The sequence below is a fragment of the Geotrypetes seraphini genome, chromosome 5 (genome assembly GCF_902459505.1).
Source record: "Geotrypetes seraphini chromosome 5, aGeoSer1.1, whole genome shotgun sequence".
NCBI classification, from domain to species: domain Eukaryota; kingdom Metazoa; phylum Chordata; class Amphibia; order Gymnophiona; family Dermophiidae; genus Geotrypetes; species Geotrypetes seraphini.
Window position 1 is genome coordinate 265649141 of NC_047088.1, and position 18558 is coordinate 265667698.

General features: G+C 47.6%; 1 protein-coding gene across 1 annotated transcript in view; it reads right to left on the reverse strand.

Annotated features, from left to right (window-relative positions):
• The window catches only part of TTLL4 (tubulin tyrosine ligase like 4), a 316761-nt gene that overhangs the window by 98824 nt on the left and 199379 nt on the right, over positions 1-18558 (reverse strand). The window contains 1 exon segment of the mRNA XM_033945516.1: positions 15234-15356. Coding sequence (XP_033801407.1) covers positions 15234-15356 — 123 coding nt within the window.

The window sequence follows — 18558 nt, forward strand, 5'->3', positions numbered from 1 at the left end:
GGCATCTAGCCTCAAAGTTAAACGAAAGGAAAAAGCCTGACAATAATAAAGCTGCACAGCAGATCAGAAACACATCTGAGCAACTTGCTTGCAGAAGGAAAACTGAGGGGCAGAAGGAGGCAGACTTGAAAGATGAGTGGATATTCTGTAAGCAACTTGCAGGTTCAGTTGCCTAACCCTAGCGTTCAGGATTACTGGACACCTTGCACTAGGATGAATAGTAGTACTATTAGCTGTGCCTTCTAGAATTGTACTAAATAGAATATTTTCTATTTAGCCCAATATGAACAAAAATGATTATTCAGCTGAATACAAATACAGGCAGTCCCCAGGTTAAGGTAAGACCCGGGCAACTGCAAAAATCAGCAATTTCATGTTTGCATTCTTTGAGTACTCTGGGGTCCAGGTGATTTACTGTTCTTTAATTTATTGATTTGGCTCAGTACATCTTCCAGGTTCAACCAGAACAAAAGAAGTTATCCTGCCGTTGTATTGGGCGATGGTGCGCCCGCACCTAGAGTACTGCGTCCAGTATTGGTCGCCATACCTTAAGAAGGATATGGCGATACTCGAGAGGGTTCAGAAAAGAGTGACACGATTGATAAAGGGTACGGAAAACCTTTCATAAGCTGAAAGACTGGAGAAACTGGGGCTCTTTTCCCTGGAAAAGCGGAGGCTTAGAGGGGACATGATAGAGACTTACAAGATCATGAAGGGCATAGAGAAAGTGGAGAGGGACAGATTCTTTAAACTTTTGAAAACTACAAGAACAAGAGGGCATTCGGAAAAATTAAGAGGGGACAGATTCAGAACCAATGCTAGGAAGTTCTTCTTCACCCAAAGGGTGGTGAATGCCTGGAATGCGCTTCCAGAGGGTGTGATAGGACAGAGTACGGTATTGGGGTTCAAAAAGAGATTAGATAATTTCCTGAAGGAAAAGGAGATATAAGGGTATGGATAGAGGATTACTATACAGGTCCTGGACTTGATGGGCTGCCGCGTGAGCGGACTGCTGGGCGTGATGGACCTCTGATCTGACCCAGCGGAGGCACTGCTTATGTTCTCAGCCCAAGAAGCTGCCTGACCCCTAGTGGAATGAACCTTGAGAAATTCTGGAACAGGCTTTTTCTTCAGAAGATAAGCGGAAGCAATAGCCTCCTTGATCCAGCGCGCAATAGTAGCCTTAGAAGCACCATCCCCTTACGAAGACCCGCTAGAAGGACAAAGAGTGAAGGACTCGACTGACATCCAATTTGCTCAGCTGTCTTTGTTCAGAAGAGCCCTCCCGACTACCCAACAGAAGGAGGACTACAGATTTATTGACATAAGAAGGAGACACTACTTTTAGCAGAAAAGAAGGAACAGGCCTCAAGACAACCTGCTACCTAGAAAACTCCAAGAAGGAAGCCCTACAAAAGAAAGCCTGAACCACCAAGAAGACCGCTTTAAGAATAAGGTCCTTCAAAGAGCAGTCGCCCAACAGTTCAAAAGAAGGGCGCACTAGAACTGACATAACCAGATTCAGATCCCAAGAAGGAACAGAGGGCCGCACAGGAGGCTTAAGCAACTTGGCCATCCACAAGAAGCGAATCACATCAGGAATGGCAGTCAAACACTGACCTTTCACTAACCCCCAAAAGGCTGACAAGATGAACCCGGAGAAGACCAAGCCAGTCCCCTATCCAGGCCATCCTGCAAGAACTCTAAGATGTTAGGCAGGAAAGCACGAAGAAAGATCACACCACTCCTCAAAGACATGCCAAACCCTCACATAAGCTCGAGAGGTGGAAAGCCTCAATGACCCTAAGAGAGTTTAGATCACTTTATCTGAATACCCCTTCTTACCTAGGCGACCCCTTTCAAGAGCCAAGCCTTAAGACAAAAAGGACTCAGATCAAACATTGGAATGGAACCCTGAGTTAGAAGGTCGTCCAAGAGAGGCAGAGGAAGAGGATCCGCCACCAGACACCTCACCAGATCCACATACCACGGTTGTCGAGGCCAATCCAGAGCCACCAGAACCATGAGGCCCAGATGGCAAATTATGCATAGAAGAACTCTGCCCACTAATGGCCATGGAGGGAGCACATACAATAGCCCCTCCGTTGGCCATGGTTGACCCACAGCATCCAGGCCCTCAGCCTGACCATCTCTTCAACAACTGAAGAAACAGCGTGTTTTGGCGTTAACACTTGTGGCCATCAGGTCCATGAGGGGCTGACCCCAAGACTGCACTACCAACTGAAAGACCACCCGGCTTAGACACCACTCTCCGGAATCTAGCACGTCCGCTTGAACATTAGGAAGTCTGCTTGAACATTCTTCACTCCGGCTATGTGGGATGCTGATATTTCTTTAAGGTGTGACTCCACCCAGACCATGAGCAGAGTCGCTTCCTGTGCCATCAAAGTGCTTCTGGTGCCCCCCTGATGATTGACATAGGCCACCGCCGTGGCATTGTCTGACAGAACCCTGACTGACTTGCCCATCAGAAAGGACTGGAAGGCTAGCAACGCCAGACAGATGGCTGTGGTCTCCAAGAAACCTCTTCCGTGGACCAGGTGACCTGAGCTAAGTGACCTAGACACTGAGCTCCCCAACCGAGAAGACTGGCATCCGTGAGCAACACCGTCCACTGCAGCTGGTCCAGACTCACCCCTTGATAATAATAATAATAATAACAACTTTATTTTGTATACCGCCATACCCGGAGAGTTCTAGGCGGTTCACAGCAATTAATTAAGATTACAAACTATGAGATCATTGGAATTAACATTTTAGGAATGTAGAGGTTATTTAAATTGATAGGGATAAGGAATATACAAAGAATGTACAAGGCATATACAAGAATGTACAGGAATATACAGGAATATACAAGAATGTACACTAGGAAGTTAATAGATTTGGAGGGTACGATAAGAGGGATGGAGGGGGTTCACGAGTATTGATGGGAGTTGAAGAGGGGAGGGGTGTGTTAGGGGTTCTGTCCGTGGAATAAGTGTTTTGAGTTTTTTTCTGAAGTCAAAGTAGGTGGGGGCGTCGAGTACTATTTGGGCTAGCCATGAGTTTAGTTTAGCTGCCTGGAAGGAGAAGGTTTTGTCAAGGAACCTTTTGAGACAACATACTTTTAGGGAGGGGAAGGCGAACAGATGAATTCTGCGAGAGTTCTTATTGTTGTGATTTAGCTTGATGTGAGGGTTGAGGTAGCTTGGGGATAGACCAAATACAATTTTGTAGCAGAGGCATGCGAACTTGAAAATGACTCTGGATTCAAATGGCAGCCAGTGCAGTTTATGGTAGAAAGGGGTGATGTGTTCCCTTTTGTTTAAGCCAAATATTACATTACATTACATTACATTAGTGATTTCTATTCCGCTTGTGCCTTGCGGTTCTAAGCGGATTACATTAGAAGATGGCTGGACATTTCCAGGCGATGACAATACAATTATTTGTATAACTTTACAAACTTTGCAAACCTAACTTTACTTAACTTTTCGTACATAACTTTACATAACTTTACGTACATAACTTTACATAACTTTACGTGGAGTTACTTTGTGTTACTTTACATTATCCTTACCGTGCTTGCATAATTTGCATTAAGTTTACATAATTTATCTTACATAATTTATCTTACATAACTTTACAAGACTTTACGTAGAGTTATTTTATGTTATTTTACCTTATTATTCCAGTACATTGCATAACTTACATTACATGATATTACAAAGCATAACCTTATGTTATATTACAACGCATAACCTTATGTTAATTTACATAATATTACAACGCATAATCTTATGTTACCAAAAATCGTCTGTTCCTAGGTTGCTATATCTGATTTTTTCGGTATTTGGGGAGACTGTGTTTCTAGATATGAATTGGCTTTACGCCCGATGCAGCTAGATTAGATGTTGCCTATGGGGACGAAGTTGCAGTTGGTTGTGAGTTGCAGTAGGTTATGAAGGGAGAGAAGATGATGGTAGATTATAATATTGGGATGTGTTTTTTGAATAGTATGGTTTTTATATCTTTTCGAAACGCTTTGTAGTCCGTAGTTGTGGTCAGCAGCTTGGATATGGTGGGGTCAATTTTTGCGGCCTGTGTAGCAAGTAGGTTGTCATATAGCTTTTTGCGTTTTGTGCCTTTGAGTGAGGGGTAGGTGAATGGAGTCTGGGTTCTCCTTACTCTAGTTGAGAGGTTTCGGGTTAGGCGGCTGTTTAGGTAGAGAGGTGCTGTTCCGTTTAGTGCTTTGAATAATAAACAGTATAGTTTGAATTGAGTTCTTGCTTGTATCGGTAGCCAGTGTGAGTCGAGATAGGCATTAGTGATGTGATCGTATTTTCCTAGCGAGTAGATAAGTCTGAGTGCTGTGTTCTGTACTGTCTGTAATTGTTTGGTCATGTAAGCGGGGCAGGGTAGATAAAGGCTGTTGCAGTAGTCTACAAGTCCTAGTACAAGTGATTGGACTAAGATCCTGTATTGAATTTTGTCAAAGAATTTTCTTATTTTTCGCAGGTTGCGCATGGTGTAGAAGGCTTTTTGGATGGTTTTGTTAGTATGAGTCTGCATTGTGCATCTCCTGTCTATTGTTACTCCCAGGATTTTGAGTGCTGGCTGCGCAACCTGCGAAAAATAAGAAAATTCTTTGACAAAATATAAGGCGGACAGCGGTGTTCTGAATCAGTTTTAGTCTCCTGGTAGTTTTCTTCATGGAGCCTAGATAAATGATGTTACAGTAATCCAGGATGCTGAGAATGGAGGATTGTACTAACAGGTGGAATGAGTTGTCATCAAAGTATTTTTTTATGGTGCGGAGTTTCCAGAGCACCGAGAAGCATTTCCTGACGGTAAGATCAGTGTGTTTCTCAAGGGATAGGTGTTTGTCCAAGGTGACTCCCAGTATTTTTAGGGTTTGTTCTAGGGGGAAGTCCGATTCATTCACTTGAATTGAGGTTTCTTTGATTTTGTCGTTGGGGGTGGCCAGGAAGAATTTAGTTTTGTCAGAGTTTAGTTTTAATTTATAGGATAACATCCAGAGTTCTATCTGCCTGAGTATGTGTGATATAGAGTTAAGCAGCTCTAGTGTGAAACTGGTTAGCGAGATGACTATTGTGATGTCATCTGCATAAATGAAGAATTTGAGCTTGAAGCTTTGCAGGAGGTTTCCCAGGGAGACGAGATAGACGTTGAACAGGGTGGGGAATAGGGGTGAGCCCTGGGGAACCCCACAGGAATTGTCCCAGCTGTGGGAGAAAGTGTCGTTCTTGATCACCCTGTAAGATCTATTTCTTAGGAACCCGTGGAACCAGTTGAGAACCTGGCCGGAGATGCCGATGTGTGCAAGGCAGTCCAGGAGAATAGTGTGGTCGACTAGGTCGAAAGCACTGCTTAGGTCAAGTTGCAAGATTAGGGCGCTGGAACCCTGGCTGAAGAGTGAGTGCAGGTGATCGAGTAGAGAGGCTATGATGGTTTCAGTGCTATGGCCAGAACGAAAGCCCGATTGGTTGTCGTGTAAGATGTCGAATTTGTCCAGATATGTGGTGAGTTCGGCATTTACCGCCCCTTCTGTTATTTTGGTGACTAGCGGGATGCTGGCGATAGGTCTGTACTTAAGACGGGATGTTGGGTGGTTCTTTTGTGTTTTTTATAATTGGAGTTATTAAGATGTGGCCTTATTAAGATGGAGCGGTCTGGTCCAGACTCGCCCCAAGATGGGGGGTCTGGAGCTACCAACGAAGACTGCCCCGAATTAGGCCCGGAAGTGGAACAGGGTGATCCAGACTGTGCTTCTGAGGCGACCACCTTTGAAGAAAAGCATACTGAAGAGGACGCATGTGGGCCCGCAACCACCTCACTACATCGAGGGAGGCCGCCATCGACCCCAAGACTTGGAGGAAATCCTGCACCCGAGAACACCGGGAAGCCATAAGCAGGCAAATCTGAGATTGCAATTTGCTTACCTGGGCCTCCGGAAGGAAAACCTTTCCCAAAGAGGTGTCGAACAGGAACCCTAGATATTCCAGGTGCTGAGATGGAGACAACCGGCTCTTGGCAAGGTTGACTACCCATCCCAGCAACTGCAGAAACTCCACCACCCGAGCCGTGACCCGAGTGCTCTGCTGGAACGACTTGGCTCGAATCAACCAGTTGTCCAGGTAGGGATGAACAAGAATGCCCTCTTTTTGCAACGCCGCCACAACGACTACCATCACCTTGGTGAACGTCCGCGGAGCCGTGGCCAGATCAAAGAGAAGTGCACAAAACTGATAGTGTTGTACCAAGATAGAGAAGCACAGGAAGCGATGAAGGGAGGTCCAAATAGAAATGTGTAAGTAGGCCTCGGTCAGATCTAAAGAGGTCAGAAACTCCCCTTGCTGAACCGCCAGAATCGCAGACCGCAGAGTTTCCATGCGGAAGGAAGGCACATGAAGAGCCCTGTTGACCCCCTTCAAATCTAGGATGGGTCGAAAGGTCCCTTCTTTCTTTGGCACCACAAAATAAATCAAGTACTAACCTGTGCCCCACTCCTAGGGGGAACTGGAACCACCGCACAGAGATCCAACAGTCTTTGAAGGGTCTGATGAAAGGCCTGCTTGCTTCCACGCCACCTGCGAGGGAGAAGCGAGAAAATGGTCTGGCAAGGACCGGGCGAACTCCAGAGCATAGCCATCCCGGATGACTTCCAGAACCCATTGATCAGATGATGTCTGCCCACTTTGGATAAAATTCTCACAGCCGTTCGCCCACCAGAACCAAGACGGGTACCGGCAAGGTGTCACTGGGCAGGATAGGCAGCAGGGGACCCGGCAGGGGCGTTACCTGCACCCCAGCGGGCCCCAAGAAAGGACTGCATGCGCTGGAAGAATCTGCCTCTAAAGAACCCAGAAGATGGAAAAGAGGCAGCCTCTCTACCAGGGTGGAAGCGGCGGAAAGCACTCCCACGCCCACGAGCAGCGCCATTTCAAGCCAGCGGCCTAGGCCTATCCTCAGGCAAACAGAGCACTTTGGAATCAGTGTGAGTATATACCAACCTGTCCAGGTCCTCACCAAACAAGAAAGATCCTTTAAAAGGGAACTTCAACTTAGCTTTGGACGCTGAATCCGCTGACCAAGCGCAAAGCCACAAGGTACGGCGTGCTGCCACTCCTAAGGCCAAAGACTTGGCAGAAGCTCGCAAGAGGTCATACATGCATATGAGAGATAAGAAGCACTCAATTCAATTTTGGTAACTTCTTGCTTTAGCAAGTTCCAATTCTCAGATTTACTGTCAATGACACACTTACAGCTAAAGATAAAGTCCGCAGCCTAGGAGTGATCCTGGACTCAAATCTATCACTCTCAAATCACGTATCAAATGTAGTATCTTCATCCTTCTACTACCTCCGTCAACTGAAATGCATCTGTCCTTACTTTTCAGAAACAGATTTTGCCCAACTATTACATACGTTTGTATTATCCCGCTTAGACTATTGCAACGCATTACTAGTGGGCTTACTCACAAAAACCCTCTCCCGCCTCCAAGGTGTACAAAATGCAGCCATTGGTCTCCTGAAAAACCTAAGCTTCCAAGACCATGTTACCCCAGCACTAAAATCACTGCATTGGTTACCTATCCAAAAACGTTGCATCTTTAAAGCCTTAGTCCTAGCCTTCAAGACCTTCCATAAGCTGACACCGAACTACATGACATCAAAACTACAAATTTACATCCCAAACAGATCACTGAGATCTCAGAGAGATGGCTCACACTACCACCTGGTCATTCACTCAAAACTGAATCAGCCTACAAATGCTCTTATTCACAGTTTATACTCGGATTCTGGCACATCATCCCCACATCTATTAGATCACTAGACAATCTATGGAACTTCAGGAAGGCCGTGAAAACCTTCCTCTTCACAAATCCAGCTCCTTAATGTCCAACGCTACTCACAAGCTCCTAAATGTCCAACGCTACTCACGAACTCCATAATGACACAACGCTACTCACTGCCGACCACCAAATCATGTACTCGCTTACAACATTAAAACTTTAGTACAATTATGTTCTGTTCTGTTAGTACAGTGAATGTTGTCCTAAATCTATACTATGCCATGTAATATCTTCTACGAATACCACAAATTCTCCTAAGCTTTGTCTGCCAAAAATGTCTTTCAATAATTTTGTCCTTCTATACTGTGAATGTACCTTTGTAACCCGTTCTGAGCTCCTTTGGGAGGATGGGCTAAATAAATGAATAAATAAATAAAATACGCCGGAGATATGTATAGATGGAGCAAAAATTTATAGTTCATTTCAATTAGTGTCAACTGCGGCGTAATGTGTGCTGTCCAGTGAAGGCATTTCTTGAGTATGGGACCAGTAATCACACAATTTAGATCCCCAGATCATTTGGCCGCGTAGAAGTCATAAGGAAGCTCCCCCAGGCTCTCTTGAAAGGACCTATGATGAAACCACAATGGGATCTGGGTCTGAGCAGACAAACTTAACGCCTCCGAAAGAGACTCCCGTCGTTGGTCAGTAAGATTGTTCCAAGGTATAGACCTCACATAAGAAGACATCTGAGTGTAGGAGAACCAATCCTTAGCTGTCCAATGTAGATCTACTTGTAATGCAGTAAACATATCTAAAGAGCCCATGGTCTTCACAAACTGAAATATGTACTGCGTGTTAGTGGTCTGCCATACCGATGAGGGGAACTGGGATGTTCCAGGTGGAATATCTCTATTGTCCAAAAATGTCAGAAATCAAAACTCTGTTTAAGGAGGAACTCCAATTTACGCTCCTCCGGGTCCTTCAAGGCAGCACCGCCCTCAACAGGCACGGTATGCCTCTTAGAAATGGTTGAGACCATTGCGTCCACTACGGGTGACTTCAAAGTGTCCCTATCCCCTTCAAGAATGGGATACAGGCAGGCCATGGAGCGCGCAAAACGAAAAGGGGCTTCCGGCACCTACCACTGAGCGAGCATAATATCCCGAATACCCTGATGCATAGGAAAAGAGCGGGAAGCAAAGTGGATCCCCTTAAGCAAGGGGTCCACCGTACGCGGGGGCTCCGACACGGTATCCGCAAAGTGCAAAACCAAGGAGACCTGCAGAATTAACTTATGAAAAATGTGCGCCAAGACACATCTTCATCAGCTGGGAGGTGCTCGAATCCCTCGCTGGCAGAATCCGACTCCCCAAGAGGATCCTGGAATTCTCCCCAAGGGTCCAGGTCTTCATCAATTACATCTTGCTCCTCTGGGTAAAAAATATCATCCCAAGAGAGAGGAGTAGAGGGGGGCAAAACTGCCGCTGTGTGGGGTCATAGAAAAATAGAAACATAGAAAGATGACGGCAGATAAGGGCCATATAGCCCATCAAGTCTGCCCACACTATTTACCCACCCTCTTAAGTCTTCTGACCCCTTAAGTATAATTGTAATTATACTGTCACTCTACTGACCCGCTCATTCAAGTCCTAGTGACCCTATCCCTTGGCATGACCTCGTAGGGATCCCACATGGGTATCCCATTTGTTCTTGAAGTCTGGGATGCTGCGTGCCTCGACCACCTGCACTGGAAGCTTGTTCCAATGCTCAATCACTCTCTCCGTGAAGAAGTACTTCCTGGCGTCTCCACGAAACTTCCCTCCCCTGAGTTTGAGCGGATGTCCTCTTGTGGTCGAGGGTCCCCTGAGAAGAAAGATATCCTCTTCCACCTCGACCCGTCCCGTGATGTACTTAAATGTCTCAATCATGTCTCCCCTCTCCCTACGCTCTTCAAGAGTGTAGAGCTGCAATTTGCTCAGTCTTTCTTCGTACGGGAGACCCTTTAGCCCCGAGACCATCCTGGTGGCCATCCGCTGAACCGACTCAATTCTGAGCACATCCTTACGGTAATGTGGCCTCCAGAATTGCACACAGTACTCCAGATGAGGTCTCACCATGGCTCTGTACAATGGCATCATGACTTCAGGTTTCCTGTTGACGAAGCTTCTCTTGATACAACCTATCATCTGCCGTGCTTTAGATGAAGCCTTCTCCACTTGAGTGGCTGCTTTCATGTCAGCACTGATGATTACTCCTAAGTCTCGTTCTGCCGTAGTCCTGGTTAAAGTTTCTCCATTCAGGGTGTAAGTTCTGCAAGGATTTCCGTTACCGAGATGCATGACCTTACATTTCTTGGCGTTAAAGCCCAGCTGCCACATCAAGGACCAACTTTCTAAAGTACGCAGGTCTTGCTCCATAGCATCATGTAGATTATGGCCGTTTACTATATTGCATAGTTTGGCGTCATCAGCGAATAAGGTTACTTTGCCTTGAAGCCCTTGAGTCAGATCCCCAATGAATATGTTGAAGAGGAGTGGGCCCAGGACCGAACCCTGTGGCACTCCGCTAGTCACCTCCGACATTTTAGAGAGGGTACCGTTAACTACCACCCTCTGAAGTCTGCCATTAAGCCAATCTTTAACCCATGCAGTTAGAGTCTCTCCTAATCCCATCGATTTCATCTTGTTCAGCAGCCTGCGGTGTGGGACGCTGTCGAACGCTTTGCTGAAGTCCAGGTACACGACGTCCAAGGACTCTCCTGAGTCCAGTCTTCTTGTTACCCAGTCAAAGAAGTTGATTAGATTTGACTGGCATGACCTACCCTTGGTGAATCCATGTTGGCTGGGATCCCGGAGATTTCCCTCGTTCAGGATCGTATCTAATTTATACTTAATTAGTGTTTCCATGAGTTTACACACTATTGAGGTGAGGCTTACCGGTCTATAGTTTGCAGCCTCAGCCTTGCAACCCTTTTTATGTAGAGGAACGACGTTGGCTGTTTTCCAATCTAACGGAACTTTCCCCGTACTTAGTGAGAGATTGAAGAGCACTGCCAACGGTTCCGCCAGAACGTCTCTCAATTCTCTGAGCACTCTTGGGTGTAAATTGTCTGGTCCCATGGCCTTGTTTACCTTTAGCCTTGCCAGTTCGTTGTAAACGTCCCCAGGTGTGAACTCAAAATTCTGAAACGGGTCATCCACGTCTTGTTTTATCATCAACTGTGGTCCGTGTCCCGGTGCTTCGCAGGTGAAGACTGAGCAGAAATATTCATTTAGTAGTTCTGCTTTTTCTGAATCCGCCACCGTGTAGTTCCCGTCCGGTTGTCTAAAGCGTACTATACCGTCTGTATTCCTTTTCCTATCACTGATATACCTAAAGAAGGATTTGTCCCCTTTTTTAATGTTCTTTGCCAGAGTTTCTTCCACTCGAAGTTTGGCCTCCCTAACTGCTGTTTTGACCGTTGCAGATCTGGTCTTATATTCTACTTTAGTTTCTCTTCTCTGCGTACGTTTGTAGGAAAGAAATGCTTTTTTCTTTTCCTTAATGAGGTGCGAGATCTCTTCAGTGAACCATTGGGGTTTGTTGTTTCTTTGTCGTTTATCTACTGATTTTATGTAGCGATTAGTTGCTTCGTGTATGGATGATTTCAGGTACGACCACATAGTTTCCACATTGCTGGTCCCTGCATGGTCCTGCAGCGTCTGATGAACGAAATCCCCCATGCGTGCGAAGTCGGTGCCCCGGAATTGGAGCACCTTTGTTTTTGTACCGGGGAAGACATTGAGGGTAACCCCCCTCGAGACTCCCGGAGTGGACATGGGACCTCCTGCCGCCAGCACATAAGCTTTACAAAGTGCTAACATAAATTTAGGGGGAAAGACCCCCGGCGGCCCCAAGGGACTCCGTGCCCCAGCAAGGGACCCTGCCATACCTTGCCCCTGTAGTTCCAGAACAGGGGGAAGGTCACCTGAGGTAACTGAAATGAAGGAGGAGGTTCTCGCCAAAATTAGACCCAAAATTGCCAAAACTGGAGCTCTTGTGGCCTGCCGCGTCTGAAAAGCCTGGGACTTTCCTGATGCTGAGGCCGAGGAACCGACCGAAGTGAAAAGGGAATCCCCAGCCGTTCTGGCGGAAAGGGAATCATTTTCTTCCTGACCATCGGCAGCTGGGGAACCCTCCGCCTGGGAGTCAGGGAAGCCCGGGCTTTCCCGTGATCCGAAGCCGACTCACAAGGTATATGCGGCGGGGACAAGGCTACCCCACCACTCCGGCCTGCACAACGCTTGCACAGGCCAGCCACGAGTATCTCACGTCTGGAGCACAATGAGCACTTTTTCCCTTGAAAAGTGCTCATTGTGCTGAAAACCGCCCTAGCTACAAGAAAAGTGCCAGGTAGTTGAGAAAATACAATAAAAAGGCAGTTATAAAGGAAAATGAGCCCTTTAGACTGGCACACTTGAGGATTTTTTGGGTTTTGCTTTTTTTTTTTTTTTTTTTACAGAAGAGAATCCACGGCTCTCAAAGCTGGAGGGCTGACCAGCCAGGGAGCCAGGCTGCCAGCTGAGGCACCTCTACAAAAACATGGGGAGGTGGAGGAAGGTGGGGGAGGGACCCAGCACGAGACCCACCGGGTTTAATATCCCCGAGGTCGGACGGACCCCAAATCAGGATCCGACCAAGCTCTATCTGGCACAAAAGGGGAACCAGGAATCCAAAAACAAAGTTCCAACAGTGCTAAGAGGGGAGTCAAAAAAGCCTTACCACCTGCTACCGGAGACTGAGGAAGACTGGATTAGTAGAGGGGAAGCTATACTGATATACAAGTTTGATCTCAGTCTCCACCTGCTGGTAGCAGTGAGGTATAATACTCATCTGTAAAGGAAATATACCGGTCTATCAGGTGATACAGAATTTGTGTTAAGCAGTTTGGAATTTGGGGAGGATCCTGCCAGATACTTTTAACCTGGAATAAGCACTGCTGGAAGCAAGATATCATGCTTGATTTAGTCGGGTTTAAATACCACTGTTGATCTACAAAAGTCCTTAAGAAGGCTGCATACATAAAATCAGCAGTTCTTACATTTCTGAGAGAGCTGGAATGGACTTTCACCACTGAAGCCCCCTCACTGAGCACTGAAGTAGCAACTGCTGGTTTATTTAAGTGCAAGACTGAGCAACAATTTGCATAAATTCTTAACTTGCTCCTCCCCTCTGGAAAACCTATGAGGACTAAGGTAAAGGTTCACAATCAGTAACACTTTGGAGGAAGCTCTGGAAGCTGTGTGGATTTCATCTGTTTAACAGAGAAGCTCTGCGTTTACAGCACTCCCTGAAATGCTGCTACTCTTTGGGTTTTGGCCAGGTACTGGTGACCTGAATTGGCTACCTTGTGGATGGGCTACTGGGTTTGATGGACCCAGTGAGGCTATTCTTATGTTCTTACTTAAACTATTTGCTTGAAAAACTGGATGTCATGGGATCTACATGTAGCCCCTGGTCTCTGAAGTAAAAGGCTGCTTACTATTCCTCACTGGGGGTCTGTCGTGAAGGAGAAAAAACATCCCAAAAATAAAAATAAAAATCCACAAGATTACATTATATATTCCAAAGCAAATAACTTTTTATTCTAGTAATTAGTGTTATAGCAGCATTTGTCAAATCAGAAATAAATCAGTTTGGACATATACAATAGAGAGAGAAAACCCTCATACGAACAGTGCCAGCATTTTTTTCTGTAAGTATAGCACAGTCTCTCTAAAGAAACTCTGCCACAGCATGGGGGTTTTATACAGAAAGTATCTTTGTCTTGCAAGACCTTCCCCTGGCTATTATGTACCACCCTATTGGATAAAACCAACTGCCTTCTCCTAGTTTACGCCTCCATTCTTCCTTGAGGGGCTCTGGACAGGCATAGCTTCTAGAACTTTTTTCTTCTTGAAGTTTCCATTCTTCACACGGGTACATCAGTGCCGAGTGCATTAGCCTGGCATCACTTTATCAGTTCTTAGGTTCCCAGAAGGAGTGTTCTGCTGACTGGCATTTTTCCTTCAGCACTGTTAAAAAGCTGTCTTTCCAACACTGGTTGGTGTCCTTGAGAAACTTTACAGCAAGAAATCCACACATTCACATGCCACACATTTGCATCTCAGCATCTGAACTGAAACCAGTTTACACAAGCCCGTGACTTCAGCAACGTCAGCAAAATGTAGGAATAGGTGTCACAACCTGTAAAAGTCTCCCATAGGCTCCTGTCATCTATCTTATCTCCTATGGTACCCTGTGGCTGGTTATGTGCACAGGAGGCAGGTTAGGAGAGTCAAAAGGAGAACTAGAAATTCCCCCTTTAGCAGTACATTCAGGGTTCTGGGACCCTTATCCCCTGAGCTAAATGCACAGAATTAGCCAGTTGCTTAGAGAAATTCTCTGCCAGCTCCCACCAAACTATGGCTCTTTCTCCCTCCTCCCTGCCCCAACTGCCTCTCTGCGCTTTTCTCTACACTGTTTATCAGGCAGAAAACCCCCCCAAACTTTCACTCTTTTAAAAGAGCCAATAGTAGCTCTCTGCCCCTGGCAGTGGGAGGAGTCCACACAGCTTCACTGTTGCCATGACATCAGAGGCCTGCCTGCTAAATCTCTGCACTTACTGTACATTCAGGGAACACAGGAATCCCCCTCCTTAGGGTTACCGTATTTGAAGTGGTAAAATCTGCGATGCAAGGCCCCACCCCTGTTCCCCCTCCAGCCCCGCCCTAAACACCACTCCCCCCCCCCACACAGTCTTGTCTCTTCTTTTCTGCCAGGTCTAGAGGGCCTCTGAGCATATGCGGATGTGTGTGACATCATCCGTTCATGCTCAGAGGCCCTCCAGATGTGGCAGGGCTTTCCAAAACCCAGTCATGTCCTCTAAAGAGAGGACATGCCTGGGTTTTTCCAGAAGTCAGGTAACCCTACCCCTCCTCACATACAGAAGTAGTTCCAGATGATCTGGAATAAGACCCTGCTTTCCTACTGGCAGTCTAGCAGCCTACCTCATGGACTTCTAAACAAATGCCGCTACAACCATGATGTCAGGAAAGCAGCAGCAATAAGGTAGCAGTTTATATCCATGCAATACTACCGTTGAGATCATTATTAGCTCTGTAAATGTTCCCAACCCATCATTAGTCATTACACCGGCACTCTTCCCTCACACCCCCACCTGTATTCTTTAAGTACACAGGTAACCTTGTTTACAGTTTGACTATTTATACTTATGTAGACCCCAGTAAGCACTTTAACTTTGCTGTTTTAAACGACATTTGCCAATTAACTTAGGCGCAGGTAGGGTGCCTGACTGGTACCTAAACGTTTAGGAGCCGTTTCTAGAATTTCCCCCTCAGTGTCGCTATTTATGCCCTCTACTGCAAATCCTCACCATTTATGGCCTTGGCATGCTGTTTCATCGGCGTTGGATTCATATTCTGTGTTCTTTTTGTTCACACTGTAGTTGGTCAGATGCATAAACTTGTTGTTGAGGGTCTTAGTGGAGGATGAATACCTGTCATCAGGGAGAAGCAATCAAGATGAACTATTGGTAAAGGAGCCTGCACGTTTAAGACTAACAAGCTTGCATCATGCTGGCTGTGTTTTTAGAGAAGGCATGGCAAGAAGCTTCCTTCTCTTAAGCTGACCTAAATGTTCAGTCAGCCCACCACAACCCTTTACAAAAGCGTTCATCAGTCATGGGGATTCCTGGTCAGGGAAAGGTATTTGCTACCAAGATTGTCTGAAAAATACAAGACAGACATGTGAAACCTGTGAAGCGCTAAGTACATGCACATGAATGTATAACACTTTCTCAGACAATGAATATGGAAACCAAATCAGACATGGTTACCGTATTTTTCGCTTTATAAGCGCACTTTTTTCCACCCAATTTTGGTGCGTCTTATGAAGCAAAGGTAACTTTTTTAAAACACCCCCATCCACCCCGTTCTACATTTTTACAATGTCCCACTCGTTGGGGATACGTGGGCTGGCTTCTGCCTGCCCCCGCCGCTGCTCCTAATCCCTGCTCACCACCGCTGCTCCCTGCTGGTTGCCACTGCGCTGCAACTCCGGTAAGGGAAGGGCCAGCGTGCAGTGATTGCACGTCGCTGGCCCACAAGCCTTCTTCCGATGTCAGTTCTGACGTCCGGAGAAGGCTTGTGGGCTGGTGACATGCTGGCCCTTCCCTTCCTTGAGTTGCGGTGCAGCAGCAAACCGGGGCCACAGGAGGAGGAATCTGCAGAGGGTAGGCAGGCTTCAGCGCAGCAGGGAGGAAGGGAGGGAGAAAGGCAATTTTCGGCGCGGCAGGGAGGACAAAGGCTGGAAGGCAGTGATGGGGAGGAGGCACAAACTCGGGGCATGGGAGGGAGAACAAAAGACAAAGGCTGGAAGGCAATGAGGGGGCAAGAGAGTAGAGATCACCTTATCGGAATACCCCTTCTTACCTAGGTGGCCCTTTCAAGAGCCAAGCCATAAGACAGAAGGGAGTTAGACTGAACATAGGAATGGGACCCTGCGTCAGAAGGTCGTCCAAGAGAGGCAGAGGAAGAGGATTTGCCATCAGATGCCTCACCAGATCCGCGCACCATGGACGTCGAGGCCAATCCGGAGCCAGAAGACCCGGATGGCGAATGATGCAGAGAAGAAATCTGCCCACTAATGGCCATGGAGGAAACACATACAACAGGCCCTTCGTTGGCCATGGTTGAACCAGAGCATCCAGCCCTCGGCCTGACCGTCCCTGCAACGACTATAGAAGTGGGGCAGTTTGGCGTTGCCACTCGTGGCCATCAGGGCCATCAGGAGCTGACCCCCAAGCCTGCACTATCAACTGAAAGGCCACGGGGCTGAGACACCACTATCCGGGTTCTAATGTGTGACGACTGAGGAAGTCCGCCTGAACATTCTCCACCCCGGCTATGTGAGAGGCCGAGATGTCCTGGAGATGCGACTCTGCCCAGAGCATGAGCCGAGTTGCCTCTTGCGTCACCCAAGTGCTCTTGGTGCCCCATCTGATGACTGATGTAAGCCACCGCCATGGCATTGTCCGACAGAACTCTGACTGACTTGCCCATCAAAAAGGAGTGGAAGGCTAACAGCGCCAGATGGACGGCACTGGTCTCCAAGGCATTGATCGACCAGGACACCTCCTCTGTGGACCAGGTGCCTTGAGCTGAGTGACCTAGACACTGAGCTCTCCAACCAAGGAGACTGGCATCCATGATAAGCATTGTCCACTGTGCTAGATCCAGACTCATCCCCTGAACAAGATGAGAGGTCTGGAGCCACCAACGAAGACTGCAGCGTGCCAAGCCTCGCAGAGGAACACGGATATCCAAACTGTGCCTCTGGGGCGACCACCTCCGTAGCAGAGCATACTGAAGAGGACGCATGTGGGCCCGTGCCCACCTCACTATGTCCAGGGACGCCGCCATCGACCCCAAGACTTAGAGGAAATCCTATGCCCGAGGACACCGTGACGCCAAAAGCAGGCGAATCCGAGATTGCAATTTGCTTACCCGGGCCTCCGGAAGGAAGACTTTCCAAAAGAAGGTGTCGAACAGAACCCCAAGGTACTCAAGACGCTGAGATAGGACCAGCTGACTCTTGGCAAGGTTGACCACCCATCCCAGTGGCTGGAGAAACTCCACCACCTGAGCCGTAACCCGGGTGCTCTCCTGTAATGATTTCACCCGAATCAACCAGTCGTCCAGGTAGGGGTGCACCAGAATGCCCTCCGACCACCATCACCTTGGTGAACATCTGGGGAGCCGTGGCCAGACCAAGGGAAGTGCATAGAACTGAAAGTGCTGACCCAAGATCGCAAAGCGAAGGAAGCGCTGATGGGAGACACGAATAGGAACATGCAAGTAGGCCTCTGTCAGATCGAGAGAAGTCAGGAACTCCCCCGGCTGAACCACCAGAATGACAGACTGCAGTGTTTCCATGCGAAAAGAGGGAATTTTGAGAGCCCTGCTGACCCCTTTCAAATCCAGGATGGGCCGAAAGGTTCCCTCCTTATTGGGCACCACAAAGTAAATCGAGTATCTGCTGGTGCCGCACTCCTGAGGGGGCACTGGAACAAATGCTTCGAGATCTAGCAAGCACTGAAGGGACTGGAAAAAGGCCTGCGTCTTCCATGACACCTGACACGGAGAGGCTAGGAAATGATCTGGCAGAGAGCGGGCAAACTCCAGAGCATAACCATTCCGTACCACGTCCAGGACCCACTGTTTGGACGTGATCTTGGCCCATTGAGGAAAAACGTTACGCAGCTGGGCACCCACCGGAACTAAAGGGGGTGCCGGCAACAAGTCATTGTGCAGGACGGGCAGCGGGGAAACCGGCGGAGGGAATCCCAGGCCCCCCGAAAAGACTGCATGTGCTGATAAAACTGACCTCAGAAAAACCCCGAAGCCGGGAAAGAAGCAGCCCAACAACCAGGGTGGTACTTGCGAAACTCCCGCAGATGCCCACGGGCAGTGCCACTCCAAGACGCCGGGAGGGCACAGTCCTCAGCAGGTGGGGCACCTTAGAGCCCGTCTGAACCATCTTATCTAAGTCCTCTCCAAACAAAACAGACCCCTGAAAGGGAAATTAATAAGCTTAGTTTTGGATGCAGCATCTGACGACCAAGCACGAAGCCACAAGGTACGTCGTGTGGCCACTCCAAAGGCCATAGACTTAGCCAAGGTCCGCACCAAGTCATAAAG